Source organism: Nanorana parkeri, unplaced genomic scaffold, assembly GCF_000935625.1.
Source record: "Nanorana parkeri isolate BGI_ZX_2015 unplaced genomic scaffold, ASM93562v1 scaffold43, whole genome shotgun sequence".
NCBI classification, from domain to species: domain Eukaryota; kingdom Metazoa; phylum Chordata; class Amphibia; order Anura; family Dicroglossidae; genus Nanorana; species Nanorana parkeri.
The window spans coordinates 3051141-3066084 of record NW_017306311.1 but is presented as its reverse complement, the minus strand read 5'-3'; the positions used below and the strand labels follow the sequence as shown (position 1 = coordinate 3066084).

The following is a 14944-nucleotide window of genomic DNA, read 5'->3' as shown; positions in this document are numbered from 1 at the left end:
GCTCCTGATAAAACCTGATAAATGTGAGTTATTCATTTTGTCATTTGGTTTAAGTGCTGTTGCTTCAATATTTGATTTGATTTGATTTACAGGAGTGTTCTCCATATGCTGCCCATCTGTACGATGCTGAAGACCCACGAACCCCGCTGAGGACTCTTCCTGGCCTGTGCTTTGATTACTGCTCTGATTTCTATTACAACTGCCAAAGTACCATCTCCCTTCTCACCAATGATTCCACCATAAGGGAGTCAGCAAAGGACATGGACCAGTTTTGCAATCTCATGGAGCTGCCTGATCCAGATTACTGTTTCCCAGATGTGATAAAAAACATGGACCTCAACAACAGGCTCGGGGCTGTGGTGGTGGACCAAGAAGGATGTCTCAAGATGTGTTTGGTGGAGGTTGCCAATGGCCTTAGAAATCCTGTCCTCATGATCCATGCTAATGATGGAACCCACAGGATGTTCATAGCGGAGCAGGTTGGCATAGTTTGGGTCTACTTACCAGATGGCGGACGGTTAGATGAGCCCTTTCTATACTTGCAGGACAGCGTGGTGTCCACTCCATGGCATGGAGATGAAAGGGGTTTTCTTGGTATGGCCTTCCACCCAAAGTTCCGATACAATGGCAAATTCTATGTTTATTATTCCATCTTGGATAACGAGTATGTGGAGAAAATCCGAATCAGCGAGTTCCGGGTTTCACGCTATGACTATAATAAAGCAGATCGGAGAACGGAAAGGTAAACAAAATCAGATAAATATCATAAAAAAGACTTTTAATTGCTTCTTAGGCAAATGTACGGTAGAGAGCAGCTTGTTATCAATAATAAATGTGTTAAAGTTGTAGAAACCTTGTTCATGTAGGCAGGGCCGGCCTTAGGCCTTTAGGCGCCCTGTGCGAGAAAGCTTTACAGCGCCCCTCAGTGGCCACACCCTTTAGTGGCCACACCCCTGTAACCACACCCATTTTCACCCAATATCCGCACCATTTAAAGACTCCTATTTTGTTAAGCCGCAAAGAAACATATTAAAAAGTATGATAAAAATAAAACTTTTATTCAAAGGTATTAAACTTGTCGGCACAATAGAAGTATTCTTATCAAATAAAACAACAGAAGGTAAACAATAAATGTCAAACTACAATAGAATCTATAAAAATAAAGTGTCAGGTTGTCATGCCGATCCCTTTTTTCAAGTAAGTGCATTCGGACGAGGGAACGCTGTCATATCGGATGGCCAGCGGTGAGGGGAGAGAAGCCCCCCACAGGACGAGCTGTGACGGCCGCACGGCGCCCTTGTTGCCATGGCGCCCTATGCGGCCTCACGGCTCGCACACCCCTAAGGCCCGCCCTGCATGTAGGTGGTCTCTAATATATGTGTAGATTATTTTTTTCGTTTTGGATAGATTGGAAGAAAAATTACTCTCAAGTCTTTTTTTTTCTGTCTGTGTTTCTTTGGGAAATGTCCCTTCACTTTCTGTCCCAGAGACACAACAGGAAGTGAGTGGAAATCTCTCCAAAGTGATGAACTAACAGGGATTTCTAAGGCTTTGAGAAATGTATACTTTGTCTATGACAGTAGTAATTATTTGCTAGTTGATATTATGTGAGAGATTTCCTCTTATCTGTCATTGTGAAATGGGCTGAGGATTTTTGGGGCTCATTCTCACCATGTTGCTGTAACATATGCACCATTGTTCATTATACATTGTGATGCATTCTGTTACCACATTCCCAAGCTCTTCCCCTTGTGCCATGTGATTGTTTCAGTAAAAAATATAGCTAAAATGAGCTATTGGAGGCAGCATGGAGTCTGCTTAATATACCGGACTACTTTAATGGTACAGACTACTATACAAGTGAACATAGAGATGGTTTCATGTTGCCTTGTCTGTAAAGGGTCTAAAGACTCCTCTCCCTGACACCTCCTACAGTTCTCCAGATGAATTTAGCCACAAATGTCCATAGGTGGTCAGGAGATGGAGACAAAATAAGAAACAAAAGTTGTTACACTTTGTAAATTTGATGCTTGGTACCTGGCTGTCGTGCTGCCTATGATTTTAATACTTTGAGTCTGCCACTAAAAATATGTACATAAGGACTTTACGCTCAATCTACTGACCTGTATACTGGTTCAGGGTCCGTGACTAAGAAAGTTCTAAAGCCAGAAAGTCAGTATAATAGACTGGAAATTAGCTTTTTAAAATGTGGTCAGGATTGTCAGCCCGCATTATTTCCCCTAGAAATTGCTCGCTTTAAACCTGTATCAGAAGCATTGAGATTTCAGGAGCTGTCCAGCACTGACCCTCTGCTTGTTTAAGTTCTAAAGGCTTTATTGTTACTGCTTTCAGCCTAAGATACAAATCTAATAGCAAAATACATCAGCCAGGAGATTCCAGCCTGATAGGTACACTAGGTATATAAGTTGCCAACGTCTAAGCTAAAGGGCGAGTGAATGTGCAAACATCTGCTATGTTGATGCTGTCAATGCTGGGATGGTATTTCAAGCTGAGAGGCCCCCATCAGTACTTACTAGGTACATATAGGTGAAACTCCAGAATCCAAGTGCACTAATAAAGTGATTTATAGTGCCATAGCCATGTGAACTGTATGGGTTAGATATGCCCCCACTAGTATGTGTTAGAACTTCTTGCACAGCCTCACAGAGAAACACAAGCACACAGTCTGATATGCATGCTGCACATGGCTTGGAAAAAGGAAGGAAGCCACAACTTTATTCTCTACCTTTTTCAATACAACAGAGTATATACCATAGATATAACAGAACGTATAAACACTGCCATCTACTGACCAAAAATTTATACTGCAGGAGTTATTGCAATAGATACAATAATGTGTATTCTAACAGTATTTAAAACATATTAGCTATAAAGACCTAATTCCTATAAGTGGTCCTAGCATCAGATATTAATTTCATGTTAAGTGCAAGCATGCTAAGTAATGATTAAGTGTAACACTTCTCTGTATTTATTACCTCTCACAGAGGACATAGTGCTCCTCTCTGTATTCAGGCATCATTCAGGTTCACCATCTACTTCCTGGACTGGGATGCCTGGTCAGAGATGACGCAATTATGTTCTGGTTTTAATTCATGTCCTGAATAGCAAACGATAAAACCTGACATAACCTCTAACCTACAATCCTTCCTACTAATGCATCCAAGTTCTAAAAATTCTTTTGGCTGGAGTTGGGTTTTATTTAGGTTTCTTTTATGCCTCACTCAGATGCAAAATTATTCATAAAAAGTATTATCTCTCCATTTAAAGGAAAGGAAGAGTATGTGCCTTACTCATGGCAACCAATATACTGTAACTCTACCCTGCAAGCTCTACTAGAATCTGTTTGCCAAAAACAGCATAGATGATTTTCTTCATTTTTTTAGAATTCCCTAGTAAACAATAGTTAAAGGAAACAAGGAGAGAATATGGAGGATGCTATTGGTGACCCTACTGGAAAACACTAGTTGCCTAACTGTTTTGTAGTGACCTGGAACAAGGAACCAGGAGCTCCAGCTTCAGTCTGACTTTATAAATGCTTGTCCTGGGTTGGGGGCCTCATATAGCAGTGAAGGCAGAGACAGCCAGCCAATTAGTAGTTTTATAAAGAGGTCACCAATGGTATTCTACTATTCTATAGTTCTTTTAAAATGTTAGTATGGAGAACGCACAGCGTGTAGTCAGTCTTCACAATGATATCTAATTTCTACATTATATCCTGCATAGGTATATTTTGGAGGTTGTACAACCCGCCAGAAGCCACAATGGGGGTCAGTTGCTGTTCGGCACTGACGGATATCTGTATATATTCACAGGAGATGGAGGGCAACTGGGTGATCCACATGGAGAATTTGGAAATGGACAAAACAAGTAAGTCACAGAAAACATGTAGAATGTTTCTAAGTCATCTAAACCATAAGCAGAGCTTTTCCTGTTTCTGCTGCAGAGTCCTTCTTCTGTTGTCATTAAATGATTTTAGTCTTGCTGAAACATGCATTGGGGATAAGTAGATTTGGGGCTTGGTGATACGCTACTTAAAGACTTAGTGCTGACATTGGGGGCAGGAAGAGAGTCTGAAGCCCTATGAGCTTGGAGCTTACACAGGCCTAGCTTTTTTCACTCCTTGTGGCCAAATAGTATAAGTATAAACTGCTGGTTGGGCACCTATTAAAATAAACCTAATGCTTTGCCATGCATTGGGCAAAGAACAGGTTCACGGTAAGGCTAACCATAGGTCATCAGATGTCTCACTGAGTGCAATAGAAGAAATGTGTCCATCCTAAAACATGCTCCAATCTTCATGCACTAGGTACGTAGCATGCGTGTGCTCATCATCTCATGGATTGAAAACAGTGAAAGGCTGGCCACATGACAAGGAGATGTGTTGGAAGATTTTCTCACCTAGGGTTCCTCTCATGGTTCTTTCCCAATAATGACATCAGGCTGGGAATGGGATGGGGCCATGGAAAGGTACTCTAAGATTTTTCAGAAATCCACATGCAGGAAACCTGTTCTAAAAAAATGAACATATTTCTCTTCCACAGTTCACCCTATATAATATATCTCATCTTATTATTATTATTTTTTTTTTTTGCAATATATCACACCATCATTACCAGGAGCTTTTGCTTATCTTAACCTCCTGGTTAATGACTCAGCTTTTTTTTTGGTTTTGTTATCCTACATATCTTTAAAGAGTTGGTGGCTCTGCATTAATTACATAATATAGGAATATGGCATTTTTCACATTGTTGATATTCATGCTTTGACTCCTGGAAAAACCTATGGAATTCCAAAAGACAATCCGTTTGTGTCAGAATGTGATGCCACTCCTGAGGTCTATGCCTACGGGTGTCGTAACATGTGGCGGTGCTCCGTGGATCAAGGCGATCGGTTGACAGGGAAAGGGAGAGGGAGGATATTTTGTGGAGATGTCGGCCAAAGCAGATATGAAGAAATCGACATCATCCTCAAAGGTGGAAATTATGGATGGAGAGCCAAGGAAGGGCCTGAATGTTTTGATATCATGCTATGCCTTAACTCCTCCTTACGTAAGTGCCCTATATTGTGTCTTGTCTTTTGGCCCTGTATTCAAGTGATACATATTTCGGTCTTCTGAAATGTGGCCTGGATATAACAGTGGCATATAGAATTACCTCCTTAAAGTGCCAGACTATCTGAAAGCGGTATTTTAGTCTGGAGTCTTAGTGGAGTTTGGTAGGCTTTTTTATAGATCTTGAATACTCCAACAGTGAGATCTCTGGTTTATTTTCAAACTCTTGTTCACCTGTGAATGTGTGAACCCTTCATAATGGGCACAAAAGATCTAAGAGTCCCTAGAGTCCCTAATAGACACTACCAGGTGGATTAACGTTAAGTATCTACTATCAACTAAAATATCAGCTTTCGGTGGACTGACCTTTTAAAACAGAAACGTTATACCTAGTATAACTTTAATCACCAACCAAACACAAGGGATTCATTCATTGCTTGAGGATGGTGAGTGGGGCTTTGCAAATCAATGGTAAAGGCTAAATTGTATGAGAACCACACACATGTTCTTGTGCATGGTGAGGGTTGCAGTGATTCCCACTTAGAGTAAACATCATCTGAAGTGTCCCCAAAACAGGGATGAAATGTGGAGACCCTGATTCTCTGGACCCATAAGTAACTACATCCCTGCCCCTGTAATAGAAGTCACCAGCACTCGATGACTCGCCCCTTCTTCTGGGCGACATAGGTGGTTGGATCACTATGTCGCCCAGAAGAAGGGACCCTGTGTGGCACCGAAACGTTGGCTGTATGACACATGTGACAATTTAATAAAAAGTGCTTTACTTCTTGCACATATCATCAAGTGATGGGGACTTCTAGTATGGACTGTATCTGACACGCCGCCATCCGTGTTGTCACTTCAAGCACCAACCTTCCATTAAGGTCTGTATGCTGTATGGAGTGCAGGTGATTTCGTATTATCGATTACATCCCAGCCCACAGTTTCTCTGTGGCTTCAGGATATACATATGTTGAATCAAGGCTTGTAATACACTGGCCCCTTTTTCTTGTTCAGCCTGCAGGGCTCGAATTTCCCATCCATGCCATTCAGCATAGATGGGGGAATCCCTTCACGCCGGGCTACTGCATTCTGACAGTGGCAGGTCTCTAGCTGGGCAGTGCAGCAGCTTCCACATGGGCTCAATGAGTGTTGAAGAGTTGGCCTTTTTTAATTTAAAACACAATGTGGCTTAGGTACATGGACCTCTACATTTACTTATAGACATTAGACAGAGATGCACTATTAGCCTTAAAAACTAACCTCAGTAAGTAGTAAAAATAAACGTTGGTGTCTGAAGAAAGCAATAATTATTTCCAAGTCCATAGGAGATAACACTTTTTTAAATTGATAGAAAGGTCACTTCCTTTGTTTGTCACTCTGCCTTACCAGAGACCCGTACTAAAGATTTAATTTTTAATTTTGTGTCTATAATATTGTTTAGTCCGTTACAGGTCCTGACCCCATTTTTTCCAGATAAAGAAATTCATATTTTGTGTATTCCTTTTGTAGCTCTTTTTCTGTGAGTTGTATGTTCATGACTATTTTATTTTATTTATTTTTTATAGATGATATTCCCCCAATTTTCTTTTATGATCACAATGTTGGCAAGTCAGTGACTGGTGGGTATGTGTACCGGGGTTGTGATTCTCCAAATTTAAACGGCCTTTACATCTTCGGAGACTTCATGAATGGGTAAGAATAGAGCCAATACTATCTGCATATATCACAGTTATACCTGTGTGACCTATTGCAGTGAGTCAAAGGGGAAATCTTGGCTCAGTCAACACAATGCCTCATTACATTGTAAAGTCTGTAACGCCATCCCCACTGAATGTTAACATTTCAGTTTCGAGTAGACATTTGCAATTAGTTTCAAATAAAAGTTTGGGCGAATTTTCAGAAATTCGGACACATCCGAATTTCCAAATCCCAATGCATCCGAATGTGTCAGAATCGGAATTTCCGTTCCCAAATTTTGGATACCGTCCGAATTTCATTCAAAAACAAACTGAACGCACATGTAACTTTTCTGGCCAATCAGATGTGTTTTTCGGTTTAATGCATCCAAATGGGTATGAACACGAATTTTCGTTACGGCAACATAGGAGCCATATACAGTATATACATATCATACTAAAGCTGAGGCTCCTAGACCCGAATGCCATACGGGTCAGAGAGCCTAAGCTTTAGTAATATATGTATATGGCACCCAGAGCCGAATGGCATTCGGGATCAGAATTTCAAAACTGCACTCCCGAATGCCATTTGGGTCTGGAAGCCATATACATATATGTCTAAAGTTGAGTCTCCCAGACCCAAATGGCATTTGGGAGCTCCCGAATGCAATTCGGAAATTCGGATCCCGAATGCCACATGGGCTCAGGAGCTTCAGCTTTAGTGTTAATATCTGTGTATGGTTTTCTGTGTTATTCGCAACGAATATTTGTAAACTCATCCAAAACTAATGAAAATTCGGATTTCGTCCGAATCCGAAACCCGAACCGAATTGAATTTTTGATCTGAATCCTGAAATAATGAAATATCCAAACTGAACTGAATTAAATCGAATTTTTCCGCATCTTGCATGTCTAGTTTTGAGTAGTTTTTGGCAAGGTGAATCTCATACTTATCTGTTATATCTTTCAGAGTTAGTTCTTATTGACTTCAAGTGTACCTGTGTTTTGTTCATGCCCATAACTACTTCCCTGAGCCTCCTCTACTCCTGGTGCTTCCGGGTATAAGGAATACGCACAGGGGAGAGCTGGGTGCCTTAGCTGCCAATTAGTAGGCGCTAGCGCAGTCACTTGAGCCCTAGTCCCTGTGTAAGTTCTGACCAGAACACCATGGAGTTTACACAAGGCTTCTACTCTTTGCTCCCAGGGATGAACAAGGCAGAAAAGTGAAGGGAAGCTAAGTATAAGTATAAGCTCTAGGGGCCAAAGTTTACTTTTGCCCTGTAAGAACATTCAGGGAAAATTCTCTTCACCAACATCTTGTAGATATGTGTACATTTGTGATGCCAATATCTATTTGGCACAAACATTTATATTATACGTTATTTTTACAAACATGTATAACACCCAGAAAGTTATTTTATCATACCCAAGAAAAATAGTAAGTTATGAACACTACCACTAAACCTACAACTAATCTCTACAACCTTCCTGTTCACTTATCACTAAACATACACCTAATATCTAACCTACACCTAATATCTAAATCTTTTTTGCTCAATTATCATTAAGTGGCTTTGTGCTCCGTCCATGTATCCCGGTTGGTACATGGACAAAGCCATTGAGGTGGAACCTGTATGCAGACAAAGCTACTGATTGGATGTCCCTTTGTCCTTGGCCATTAGGTTGCGACCCAAGTCGCACTGCAATGGAACGCACGACATTGGGGGACCGCGCATTCCTGTGCGGACGATTCAACTGTGGGCGGGAGGTACGTTTGGGGTGCCATTCAAATGAATGGCAAAGCAATGCACTACCCACACCAGAACGTGCAGTAGGTGCGATTGCGTGGTACAGTGCCTTAATCGCACATGATAGTTCCATTAACGCACTGTACTAGTGTGAACGGGCCCTCAAAAACACTGACAGACACACACAACCACAGACACAATCTCACATACTCACAGACATTCTCAACCACACACTCCCAAAAGAAATGTAATGTTTTTCTTTTTAAGATCCACCCAGTCTCCCTGCCTTATGAGAACTGGAGTGGATCCTCAGCTTGGGTTCCAGTGTGGGCTGCTGTGCTGTGACAGAGCTCCATCCATATGTGCATTGCTGGTACAGCTCCCTTGCATGCCCTGTAGAGGTGCCGGGAGCAAGGCTGTGACGTCACTCCGGTCCAGGCACCTCTATAGGACATGCGAGAGAGCTGTAAGCAATGCACATATGGATGGAGCTCCCTCGCGGCCATATCCCCAGCCCACCTCAAGTCGGCACTCGGCACCGGGCAGCATATTTTAAATGGCTGCTTGGAGGGAGAACTGACAGTGTTGCACTAGGGGGAGGCTGAGGAGGCTGAACCAAGGCATTAATGGATCCTCCCTAATGTAAAAAGATCAAATACATGCACCATCCATCTATAAAGAAACTACATTTTCATTATTATAATGTGTTAACATTTTGCTTTTTACAGTCGGCTCATGGCATTGCATGAAGATGAGAAAACCAATACATGGACAAGACAGGATATCTGTATGGGAGACAATACGGTCTGCGCTTTCCCGAAGCTAATAAACAAATACACCAAATACATCATCTCATTTGCAGAAGATGAAGCAGGTAACTCATTAAACAGACTGAGCCAAACCGTTGTGAGAGAATTTTCTCATTATCCAATCAGATTTTCTTCCCTCTGTAGGAGAAAACAAAGTATGTTGTTATGGCCATCTCATTAGACCCAGTAATCTTATCTGTGCTGTACATGGCTTCATGAAAACTTCACAGTACCCTCCCTCAGTACTTCTTTCAAGAGCCCTTAGTGCTGATGCAAGCAGTGGGCTGGTTCTTGTGAGGTGTTATGCAAATATCAAAATGCCTTGAGGTGTGGATGTCAGTCTGCAGCGGTGTGTGTTCTTAGGCAGGCTTCATTTGCATGCAGACCGCCCTAGGTAATGCCTACATGTGATTCTAGGCCTCCTTGACTGACAATAATGAAATTCAATAAATAGAAGGGGTGGGACAGTCAGGCTGGGGAGGAAAAATGCCAGATGGTGCTGGATATCCTCCAGCCAGGAAATAAGGCAGGCTACATCTGACTTGCTGCAGCTTCTAATGCACATTATGAGATGCTCATAGTGTGCCGTGAAAGCAGAGAAAGCAATGTCAGGAGTTAGTTGTACAGGAGAACAGCCTGTACAACTATGCAAGACTGAAGGGAAGCCTGGAGTTCAGCTTTAAATTGTATCTCCAGCCCCAATTATTTTTTAACTTTAGTACAGAGAATGGGATAAATTCGTTTTTAATGCTGTCTGTGGCCCGTTGGAGAAATTTCACTTCCCATCCTGGAGACAACAGCCTGCAATTCCAAACTGTCCTCATCCCCAGAAAGGTACTCCATTATTAAAGGAAAACTATGAGGTGAGTGAAAATCACTCATCCTCATAGTTGGAGCTGACGTGTGACAATGAAACTGTTACATGTCGTCTCAATAGATCGGGAAGTGAGTGAACACATACCGTCGCCCGCTCACTTCTACATCATTTCCCTGCAGAGACCCATGACTGTCAGTCACGGCTCCCTACAGGCATTCCCCCCTCCCCGCTCCGATCCTCCAGCGCTGACTGGAGGAATGGATGGGAGAGGGGGCGGGTACAGTTGGCTCCGGATCTAGATAGGCAGAGCCAGCTGTCACTCACGCAGCTGGGTGGATCTCGACAGTAATGTCGGGATCCGCCCCGACTGCGGGCGGTCTCAGTATACCGCGAGCTGTAGCTCGCGATATACTGAGCTTTGGGTCACGGGAGGATGCTAGTATATGTCCTTCTGTGACCCTAAAGAGAACTATGGGGAAACAACACTTAACCCATAGTTTTCTTTTAAGTCAGTAATATCATGTAAATGGCATAACTATCTTATGTCCTCTAAACTCTGTAATAATGAGCAGCAACCCCCAGTGACCAATCACAGATCACGGCATTCATGGCAAGAAATGTTTTTTGCTAGCGATGCAAACACACACACATCGACACAGCCACATTTACCTGCACATAAAATTAAACATATTTTTTCTTTCATATTCTGTATAGGGGAACTGTATTTTCTGTCAACATCGGATCCAACCTCGTTGTCTCCCTATGGAACCCTGTACCGTTTTGTAGACCCATCAAGGTTGGTATATATAGGGAATATTCTAGAAAGATGTTCATATTTCCTTAAAAATGCTGTTAAAAATGTAATTAAAGTGACACTAAACTCAGGAGTTAAATCTCAAAAATTCATTCCAGTACCTGAATTATTATTAAAAATCCTCAAATCATCTCTGAATTGGTGCTGACACTGTCCTTCCTTCTGGAGGGGGGATACTTTTGTTCCCCATGGACCCTGTGTGTGTTGCAAAGTAGTCACTGCTCCAAGCTTGCTCCCGTGATGGAGTACAATCTCATGTTTAGTTTACCAATTTGTATTGAGATTGTAGTCCATCACAGGAGCGAGCTTGGAGCCATGTCCTTTAGGAGCACTTACGTGTCACCATGCCCACCAACCAAGGCTGCACACTTTATTTAGTCCATGGTAATCTGCCCATAACATGAAAGGGCCAATTGGTTGTGCTTGTCCTTCAGACCAAAGTTTCCCAGTCCACCCCCGATAGATAGATAGATAGATAGATAGATAGATAGATATTACTGAAGGGAGAGAGAAGGAAAGATGGTGCATTGTGGATGGGATGTTGGGACCCTTAGGCCCCGTTCACACAGAGCGATTTATCGCGCAGTAATTCCTGCGATATCGCGGCTATTTACCGTGCGATATCGCTCTCCAATGCAATCCAGTGGGGCTCTGTCCGTCGCTGTCGAGGGTCGGGCGTCGCTACAGCAGGACCCTTTTTGGAGCGGATTTTGCCGCGATTCTAGCTTGCTCAATGCAAGCATTTGCGCGATATCGCTCAATGTGAATGGGGCCTTAGGGTTCCCATGTCAATGATTCAGGATTATGCTTTACGTCCAACATAACTCAGTGATTACATGGCACACTCTAATACATTTCACCTGTTGTAATAATGTTAAAGTTGCAATGTAAAACTATATCTATAATGAAATCTACAATGCGATACAAGCTCTTGCTGGATCATATCTGTACAAATGCTCCTCTCAGATGTTTTTCTCCTGTTGGGAAACATACACATGTTCTCCATTGGAGGTACTCATTACAGCCATAATCAGAGTGTACTTCCTTTGAGGATCCATTATCCTTTAATACATACTTCCTTTCTGTGTCCTTGTTTTCAATTAAGAGTCAAGCATGTATATATCACTTTTATGTAAATACAACAGAGTAGATAAAGATGGGGGTAAACTGGGGCCCCATTGTCTGACTACTGCAGGCCCTCTAACATTTCCCAGTTGTATATTTCTACCTTTTATTATTCCATAAACATATGGACCCTCTAGGCTCTCGCCAGACCTTTCATATCAACAATAATGATTCCCATAAGATTATATATGCATTCATTTTATTTTATTGCATGTTGTATACTTGTAAAAACCTACCTTGGGTAGACATTCAAAAGCCCTGAGACATTCAAAAGCAGCTGAGTGTCACCATCTTGGATGTCATTTCTTCAGCCCCCACAAACTCAAAACTTCACTCAAATTACAATTTATAGTATTCCCCTTTACTCCTCACCTGGGAGCTACATAAAAAGTTATGTAGAGACGTAAGGGGAGGGGTGGAGAGGGCTATGACGTGCAAAGGAAGAAGGGGGCTGTGCTAGGGGATTTACTCTCTAGGAGAGGTCTAATTTTTCAGCACTTTCAAAGTTACATTGCAAAAATAATCTAGTGACAGTGACTCTTTCAATAAACTTTTTGGGACACTGAGAGATGTTCAAGCGTAGAATATTTTTTACTGTATGGTGGGTCATGGTGGAGATATCATGCTGCTGCTGTAATGGTGCAGTTTTTATGGGGCAGAGAGATTCCGGTGGCCCTTAAAAATAATGGACCCTTGGCAATTGCCCAGTTTGGCCCCCTTAAACGCCAGCCCTGTAGGAGAGTTAGTGCTTAGTTCCCAGACTCTTGGACACTCAGGTACTAAGCAGGCATGCAGAGGTGTAACAAATTGTGCCCCTGGTGTCCTACCCAGGTTCTGCCAAACAGTGACATCACTGGTTGCCAGGAACTGGGCAGGATGCCGGCCAGTTTGTCCCAGGTTGCTAAGAGCTGTTTGAGGAGATGTTTAAGGGCCATACCCATCTCCAGAGCCAGCTCTTTGCAACCTGGGAGGCTCTGCCCAAAATCCCACCTGCATACACATCCTCATGCCCCCTCTGGTGCATCCAGTGCATATGCCATACCCTGGATATGCCACTGCAGGCATTGTCTGTATGCTTTTGATTGGTGAAACCAATATATGAAATTGACCCAGTCAGTTACTAAGTCAATTATTAAGTTCTCTTGCTGTGTACATAACTCTATTTCTTTTCAGGAGAGCGCCTCCTGGCAAGTGTCGTTATAAACCTACTCCAATAGGGACCAGAAGTAAAGTCGTCCCATTTGTTCCACGTGAACGTAAGTAGATATGAATACCCAGTTCTGTTATTCATATGATCACCAGCTGATCCATCCACTTATATGAATACCAATTAACATTACATTTATTTTTACCAAACGGAAGGAAAAGATTAAAAACAGTGATATGCTTGGGAGATGCTAAAAAACGCTACATCAAGTTGCAGAGAAGTACAATGTACCCCTTTAAAGTAGAACTTCAGGGAAAATTCTCCTTAACCCTTGTAGAGGGGCTACCCTTGCACCGCAAGGGTTAAGTGCCCATGATTGTATAGGTTTAGAAATCACAAAGTTATACTCACCAGATTCTCTGAGCCGGCTTGCTCTTAGACCAGTCCCTGGATGCTCGCACCCCCACCCCACCTGTTATCCTTGCCAGCATGTTTACAGACAGAAGCTGGACGATGATCCTGTCATGTCAATGACAAGACAGAATTCCGGTTCGGACAGGTGAACTGGCCAAATTTGACTAGTTTATATGCCCATTCGATGAACTTGGCTTGGTCCGGGTCAAACACGTTCAACCTGTACCCCATGCTTATCCCAAACACAGAGAAAATTCACATCCAGCACCCCTCCTGTTTGGAGGGTAGATAATTCAGTGCTCATTTCATACATTATAGGTTTTGCTAGTCATCCATGTTTCTCTTCAGTTACATTATCATAAAATTCATTGTGTCATGCCTATATGTATATTTAATCCACCTCAGGTATATTAAGTAAGTTTGTTTGCATTATATAGATGTCAACAAGAAACACCAGATGGACTGTGATCCAATAACTCTTTCTTCGACCTACATTTATATAGTGCACATACTGTATACAGATATCTAAATTTTAGTCCCTCAACAGCTCATAGTACGTTTGTTCAGACTAATGGTTTCCTGCATTTCCTTATAGCCATGTTCTCATTAGCATAGACACACTTGCCCAACTCCTTGTACACAGGGATCTTTTGCCATACAAATCTTGCAAATCTTGCCAAATGCTTTAGTTTTCCTTTGTTAAGCATGGAGCGGTCTAATTTGGGCCCATGACAGCATGCACTCACAATATGTCTTCAATCTTTCATGTTGAATTGAGAACATCTTGTGGCAGAGACCAGAGTTGGGCTTTATAGAAGACAGCACAGTAGTGTTTTAAATAATATTATTAATAATAATGAAAAATTATAATAAATTATACAGTACTTATAAATTAGCCAGTACTTAAAACCCTGAACATAGCATTTATTTGAATATTGTACCAAAATAAAAGCCTTTTTTTGTCCTGATTTAGATGATTTAGGTAGGAAAGTTAGGTGAATCTTCCTTATGCATTGTTTTAAATGCTAGTGACTGCTTCACCACCAGGCAGGGCCATCTTTAACGCAGGGCAAAAGGGGCAGCTGCCCAGGGCCCAGTCATTGTTGTGGGGCCCAAAGCAGCTGCCCCTTGAGCAGATCCTGCGCTTCAAAACTCCTACCACTGGCCCTGCATCTCAGCACTGACAGCAGAGTGATGGATGATCGCAGCGCAGATGACACAGAGAGAAGAGCTGGGTGGATTCCCTCCCCCTTCAAGCTGTGTATATGTGTGTGCTGGAGGAGGCGGCTCTGCTATGACCTGGACACCTGTTCACTGGGC

At 42.3% G+C, this 14944-nt stretch overlaps 1 protein-coding gene across 1 annotated transcript in view; it reads left to right on the top strand.

The window, feature by feature from the left end:
- Positions 1–14944, top strand: part of HHIPL2 (HHIP like 2) — a 37850-nt gene that overhangs the window by 14814 nt on the left and 8092 nt on the right. The window contains 8 exon segments of the mRNA XM_018571996.1: positions 93–742; positions 3745–3906; positions 4059–4088; positions 4789–5069; positions 6640–6766; positions 9227–9372; positions 10839–10920; positions 13237–13319. Of these exon segments, the coding sequence (XP_018427498.1) occupies positions 93–742; positions 3745–3906; positions 4059–4088; positions 4789–5069; positions 6640–6766; positions 9227–9372; positions 10839–10920; positions 13237–13319 (1561 nt within the window).